The 6,945-nt window shown below is 36.3% G+C and overlaps 2 protein-coding genes across 3 annotated transcripts in view; both read left to right on the forward strand.

Annotated features, from left to right (window-relative positions):
* LOC107757515 (alpha-ketoglutarate-dependent dioxygenase alkB homolog 6-like) overlaps positions 1 to 1,954 on the forward strand; it is a 3,625-nt gene extending 1,671 nt beyond the window's left edge. For both annotated transcript variants that reach the window (XM_016575002.1, XM_016575003.1), the window contains 3 exons: positions 976 to 1,127; positions 1,225 to 1,323; positions 1,399 to 1,954. In XM_016575002.1, the coding sequence (XP_016430488.1) occupies positions 976 to 1,127; positions 1,225 to 1,323; positions 1,399 to 1,662 (515 nt within the window). In that variant the 3' untranslated portion in view covers positions 1,663 to 1,954. The remainder of the gene's footprint in view (positions 1 to 975; positions 1,128 to 1,224; positions 1,324 to 1,398) is intronic.
* Positions 1,955 to 2,147: 193 nt separating this feature from the next.
* Positions 2,148 to 6,945, forward strand: part of LOC107757546 (calpain small subunit 1-like) — an 8,914-nt gene continuing 4,116 nt past the window's right edge. The window contains exons 1-8 of the mRNA XM_016575061.1: positions 2,148 to 2,263; positions 3,278 to 3,351; positions 3,795 to 3,831; positions 4,507 to 4,599; positions 4,685 to 4,742; positions 5,662 to 5,726; positions 6,271 to 6,339; positions 6,595 to 6,673. Of these exons, the coding sequence (XP_016430547.1) occupies positions 3,305 to 3,351; positions 3,795 to 3,831; positions 4,507 to 4,599; positions 4,685 to 4,742; positions 5,662 to 5,726; positions 6,271 to 6,339; positions 6,595 to 6,673 (448 nt within the window). The 5' untranslated portion in view covers positions 2,148 to 2,263; positions 3,278 to 3,304. The remainder of the gene's footprint in view (positions 2,264 to 3,277; positions 3,352 to 3,794; positions 3,832 to 4,506; positions 4,600 to 4,684; positions 4,743 to 5,661; positions 5,727 to 6,270; positions 6,340 to 6,594; positions 6,674 to 6,945) is intronic.

A 6,945-nucleotide genomic window follows, 5' to 3' on the forward strand; every position in this document is an offset into this window, starting at 1 on the left:
CCAGTGGTTCTCAAACCTGTCCTGGAGTACCCCCAGCCCTGCACATTTTGTATGTCTTCCTCATCTATCACACCTGCTCATTAGTGGAGACTGCAAGACCTGAAGTGGGTGTGTCAGATATAGGGAGACATACAAAATGTGTACTGCTGGGGGTACTTCATGGAGAGGTTAGAAAACCACTGTCTTAGGCCTTTATGGCCTATACAGTAACACCTATAAAAAAAAAAACACCTCAGGTTTATTCAGAGGCTCAAACTGAGCAGAAATATGCAATTTGGTATATATTGTTAATTATATTGCAAAAAGTAAGATGTAATTCTGATAGCTTGTAAATCAATAATGAGGTCTTCATAATAGTATAGCAGACTGCTAAAAAATGTATATAAATATAAGCTTTTACTCTATATCTCCAAGTAATATGTCTTAGTAAGATGACTTGGTAAATGTTCATCTTGAAATATTACAAACAATATAAAAGTTATGCTTGTGTTTACTTTATAAAATTATTAAAGATTTCACAGCAAAAAGATGTGTGTACCACAACCTGAAGGTGGCCATTTTTAGAATTATACTAAAAGGCCTTTTACTTAGTAAAAAAAAAAAAAGTCTGTCTATCAAGAACAATCAATCAGAGGGCAGAAGACACGTAGTAGTTTGTGTGCAAAAGTCTTTCAGCAAAGCTTTATGTTGATAATCTATCAAATATGATACTGTATATTTTATAGGGTTAATCACTACTGCTGTCTGATATACTTTATCTTATTTCTGTTTGATGATATCAAAAATGATTTCATATTCTTATCTACAGGAAATATTTATGACTTAGACTTAGATGCTGTGCCCTGTGTAGTTGTAGCTCTTTTGTTCTTGACATAGATTGACATGTCACTACTTGTTACTTTAACAAGAGTTCAGTATAAGCTGGAGAGGGTATTTAAAAAATACATTGTTGTTGTTGTTGTTTTTCTTTTTCAGGTGGATTGCCAAATCCCAAAGGAATGCTTGCTGAGAAACTCCCCGATTGGTTGCTAAAGTACACCGAGAAAATATCGGCTCTTGGAGCTTTTGCTGGAAAGACAGCTAATCATGTGCTTGTAAATGAATACAAGCCTGGGGAGGGAATTATGGTAAAGAGAGAGTTAACCTTTTAATTCCCTGTAGTTATCATTTTTAACCCACCTTTTTTTTTCTTTTTCATTTTATCCTTCTTTCCCTCTTTCTCAGCCTCATGAGGATGGACCACTGTATCACCCCACAGTAACAACTATCAGTCTGGGTTCTCATACACTTCTAGATTTCTACAAGCCTGTTTGTCAGACTCAGGTAGCAGCAGGCAAACAATCAAACTATCAAACACAAGCGCATCAGTCTTTTAACATTCTCCTCCTCTCCCTGCAGTCTGAAACTCCTCAAACAGAAGAAAGCCGCTACATGCTATCATTGTTGGTACAACGAAGAAGTCTGCTGATTCTGCAGGATGACATGTACAAATTTTATCTGCATGGTATTCACGGAGTTTGTGAGGATATTTTGTCAGAGCATGTGGTGAATCTCTCATCAACAGGGACTCAGGTTTGCAACACGCTGCTCCGCAGCACCAGAGTCTCCCTTACCATTCGCCATGTTCCCAAAGTCATCCGGACCAATCTGTTGCTTGGCTAGAAGTGACACATTCACAGACTTGCTTGAACTTTGAACCAGACAAACAGGTTATACATGTTTACACCCGCAATGCAAAGTGTGGAAATGCAATATACAAGTGTCTACAATATATTATTGTATATGCAGAGCATTAGTGTCTGTAAGGGTATTTTAATATAGATACCTTACATGGTGGCATGTATGCAGCAGCCTTTGAAATATTTGTCCTCTCAAAGCTGAAAGGTCTACGGGGTTGTCGATTGTACAAACAGATCTGCATTGATAAACAAATGGCTTTTTTTTGCAACATAAATAAATTGCTGTATTTATAGACTGTTGTATTGTTTGTGTGTGTGTTTTTTTTTACACTTTTGTATAATCCTGTGCCAGTCTGACATGCAAAATACAACTCGTCGTTCAGGTGTTAAGTCTTCCCCTCCTAAAATTCTTGGAAATATGGGCTGGTTTTTCTCTACGATGTTTGCGTATCGTTCTTATTGGGGTTGGTGTTTTCACTGGCGTTACGCCGTTTGCGTAACTTATTTTGGAATCCGCTTATCCTGTCATATGCGCAACTGCCGTGTTACGGACGACAGTTCACATTACCTTCCGCTGCTAACTGGTGAGTTTAATCTTTCTGCGCCCTTAAGAGCGAGATAAAAAATATCTTTACACGTGTAGTAGCGGAAATAGTGTCCGGTAAATTCATATTATGTGGGAATTTTACTTGTTTAATGCGGAGTCATGTCGGGTAGCTTGTTTAGCGTGCTAGCATGTTTTACTCGCATCCAAATTTAGTTGAACATCTAATACGTTCATGCTCGATTGTCCGGATTATTATTTAAATGCATTAAATTATTTAAAGGGAACTAACAAATGCTGTTATCAGGAGAAGATTTCTGCTGACAAAACACATAGCCAGCAAGATAATTTACGCCGTATCGTTCGTATTTAAAGCGATCTAAAGAGTTGAAAACGCCCCGAATTACCCCTAAACTTTCATTCTGTTGCAAACGGTTGTTTACGAGTATTTAAATTCCAGTTTATACAGGTTTCGCTTTGAAAATCTGAGAATTTTTTTTTTTTTTTTGCTGTTTAATTAGTGTGGGTGGTGGATGGATGGAGGACATACTTGTAGTAACGTTAGGTGTGTCCACATTGTGTCAACAGACACTGAGATGATTGACATTCACAAACCCCCTTGTGCTGACATTTTTGTATTAAACCTTTCAGCAAACGTGAAAATTAAAATTTTGTGTTGTAAAGAAAGCAATTTTTTCAGTAAACCACTGTTTAATAAAAAAATCTTATTAGTAAACGTAACCTTTTTGAGTTTTACTGTTGCCTCTAGTAATTCTGTGTCTGATTTATAATTTCCAAACAATTTTTGGTTCATTTTAAGCCAGCTATATAAATTTTCAATCAATATCTGAGTTAATTAAAACAACCCAGCATGTTGGGTCAAACATTTAACCCAACCAGCTTGGTTTGTCCATGTTTGACCCAGCGTTGGGTTGCCAAAATAACCCAAATTGAGTTGTTTTAACCCAGCATTTTTTAGAGTGTACCGCTACAACCCTAGTATACTTATATGTGTGTGTTGTTTAACAATTCTAGCTCTCTTCTTCCTTTTAAGAAGTGACTGAACCATTTGTGCCACAAGATGTTTCTAGCAAAGAAACTTATTGGAGGCATTATTGATGTGGTCAGGTGAGGCAATATTTGACTATAGACTCACTCTCTTTCTTCTGTACCTAAGCAAGTTTATATTATATTGCCATTTTAATTCATATGAGTGTTTTGTGGGAGTGTAGTTCATTGCTTCATTAAAGATATTAAAGCTTGTTGGTTTGGTTCATGGTTTGTATTGAAGAATTGTTTAAAAACAGTATTGAAGAATTGTTTAAAATCCCTGTAATCCCTACAAAATGCATGGGAACCAAGGCCCTTTGAAAAGTGAACACTCAGTGTTGCATTGAGCCCCATTTTGGCCATTTTGCCATAATTTCAGGTGCAGTTCATGGAGTAACTTTTCCATGTGAATGTGTGTGATTATGCGTTTGTCCCTTTGGGACTCATTTGAGAAGGAATATGTTCATGCACAGCTTCAAGGAGAAAAAGCATAATTATGCCACCTTTGCTTTTTTCCACAGCAATATCGACCCCGGCCAATTTGTGCCTTCAGATCCTGTGAGTAACAGCTCACATTGTGATGTTATACATAAGCGTGTCTAATGCTTGTTGTCAGTCAGTTTCAAAGAAGAGCCAATGGAAAGAAACCTGCAGTGCTAGTATAGTGCCCATATCTCTGATGTGTAATATATATGGGGCCACAATTGTGGTACTCAATAATCATTTGGGAAATTAATTTAATCAGTTTAAATCTTTATCAATTTTTTATCAAACAAATAACTGAGAAATGAATTTAAAAATCAATAATCAAGCAATGAATTATCACAATGTAAATAAATAGATTAATAATCCAGTAAAAAATAATCTTTTCATAAAAATGTAGATAAATACTTGAAAATACATGTTATATTAAAATACATATTACTGTTAGATATACAAATATACCAATTACTGATAGAAATAATGATTTAACAGTGAAATGGTTTGTCGATAAACCGATAATAGGGCAATAGACAAATTGAGATTTTATTGTGTCTGTAATTGTATTTTATATATCTACATTTTTTTATACATTGTTTAAATGTTTAATTGAATAAAAATCTGTAGTAAAGAAAAACTATTTATGCACATGTTAATTGCTCATTCTCTGTTGATTTATTTATTTTGTTTGTGTGGAGAGAAAATGAAATGAGTGCATTTGAGATGCTGATACTATTGCCATCCCGTCCCCAGCCCCCACCCCGCAGACCACTGGCTTATGCTGAGGCCAATGAGTCTGAGGAAGAGAAGCAGTTCCGCAGAGTGTTCCAGCAGCTCGCTGGCGATGTTAGTATTTGACGAACAAGTATTCATATATACACAAATACGTACAATAAACACTGGATATCATACACATTTCCTTTGGTTTCAGGACATGGAAGTAAGCCCAAATGAGCTGATGAATATCCTCAACAAAATCATTTCCAAACGTGAGTGGTATATGTGTGTATGTGTGTGTAGCCTGATGTCTGCTGCTACATGATGCTGATTCTCTCTGCCCTTTGTGTTGTTGCAGATGGTGATCTGAAGACAGATGGCTTTACCATCGAGTCATGTAGAAGTAAATAGATTAATAATCCAGTAAAAAATAATCTTTTCATAAAAATGTAGATAAATACTTGAAAATACATGTTATATTAAAATATTTTTAAAAACGCATATTTTTTTGTCCCTTACAATGATATATAGCTGTATGTTCTTGCCAAAATCTGGGCTAGAGAAACATCTAGAGTTATTTAATTTAATGCTTTTATTATGTTTCAGTAAATAAAGAAAACTGCTAAATATTCACGGAAGAAATGTCTGTTTCATAAAGATGCTGTAGAGTAAAGCACTTTCTGTCCATCACGTCAGCTAGAGAGTCACTGGATTGCTTAGTCAAAATATGAGTGATTGAGAGAGTTCTTGCGACATTAAGAATATTTGCATTAGGGATGTGCTTATAAAGTCAGTGGATTTTGTTTGTGTGGAGAGAAAATGAAATGAGTGCATTTGAGATGCTGATACTATTGCCATCCCGTCCCCAGCCCCCACCCCGCAGACCACTGGCTTATGCTGAGGCCAATGAGTCTGAGGAAGAGAAGCAGTTCCGCAGAGTGTTCCAGCAGCTCGCTGGCGATGTTAGTATTTGACGAACAAGTATTCATATATACACAAATACGTACAATAAACACTGGATATCATACACATTTCCTTTGGTTTCAGGACATGGAAGTAAGCCCAAATGAGCTGATGAATATCCTCAACAAAATCATTTCCAAACGTGAGTGGTATATGTGTGTATGTGTGTGTAGCCTTAAGTCTGTTGCTATATGACGCTGATTCTCTCTGCTCTGTATGTTATTGCAGATGGTGATCTGAAGACAGATGGCTTTACCATCGAGTCATGTAGAAGTATGGTGGCTGTCATGGATGTATCCTCCCTCATTTGATCTGAACACTTGCTCTAATACAAACCAACAAGATGGAGTTCGCAGTTTTCACAGTCATTTTAGTAGAAAATTTATTACAACAATTCTGGTGAATACGAAAGTCGATAGCCGATAACCTGTAAATGGCTGTGCAATTTAAATAAAAGTAAAACATAAAATTTTTAGTCATTTTAGATCAAAGGTGTCTAGGGGCCAACGTCCTACAGAGGACTACCTGGAAGTTTCCGGTCAGTCTGAAGACCTTGAATAGCTGGTGCTAGTATGTTTAATTCAATGAACTCTGCAGGGCAATGGTCCTCCAGGAACAGGTTTGGACACTCCTACTGTAGATGCTACAAGTGAATTTAGGCATCACAATATTATAATGTCATATAATTTTGATTGATTGTTAGGTGACGTCAAATGTAATATAAATGTGAAAATAACAAATGAATATCCTAAATCCATATCCAGTAGCATAAATTAAAGTCTTTGAGGCTGATGTTGAGATTGTTTGATGGTGTTTGGTCTTGACGCTGTGCTCCAGAGTGACAGCACAGGTAAACTGGGATTTCATGAGTTTAAACATATCTGGAACAACATCAAGAAATGGCAGGTGAGTAGATGTAACAACTGGAAGATTTGCCTTTGTGTGATTTTCAAGTGGAGTTTTGATTTACAAAGTTGTGTATTTGTTAGTAGTTTTGATCTATTCATATTGCTGATTGAAGATTTACATGTTCTGGTATAACTGTACAACAGAAATAGTATTAAGTATTAGGACTAAATAGATTAATGACTGAAAGAGTGAGACCATTAAAAAAAGACATCAAGATAACCCAGTTAACATAATAAGCTGTCTGTTTTATAGGGAGTTTATAAGAGTTATGACAGGGATCGCTCAGGAACTATTGGAGCAGATGAGCTTCCAGCTGCCTTCAGAGCTGCAGGTAAACACCCATTGTGGATCACATTATGACCATCTGTAATGGCAACATTAATACATCTCAATTAATGCATTCTATAGGGGATCGGCATGTATATTTGTGACCCTGGACCACAAAACCAGTCATAAGGGTAAATTTGTCGAAATTGAGATTTATACAACATCGGAAAGTTGAATAAATAAGCTTTCCATTGAGTTATGGTTTGTTAGGATAGGACAATATTTGGTCGAGATACAACTATTTGAAAATCTGGAATGTGAGGGTGCAAAAAAATC

This window comes from Sinocyclocheilus rhinocerous, unplaced genomic scaffold, assembly GCF_001515625.1.
Source record: "Sinocyclocheilus rhinocerous isolate Xijiao unplaced genomic scaffold, SAMN03320098_v1.1 scaffold984, whole genome shotgun sequence".
Taxonomy (NCBI): domain Eukaryota; kingdom Metazoa; phylum Chordata; class Actinopteri; order Cypriniformes; family Cyprinidae; genus Sinocyclocheilus; species Sinocyclocheilus rhinocerous.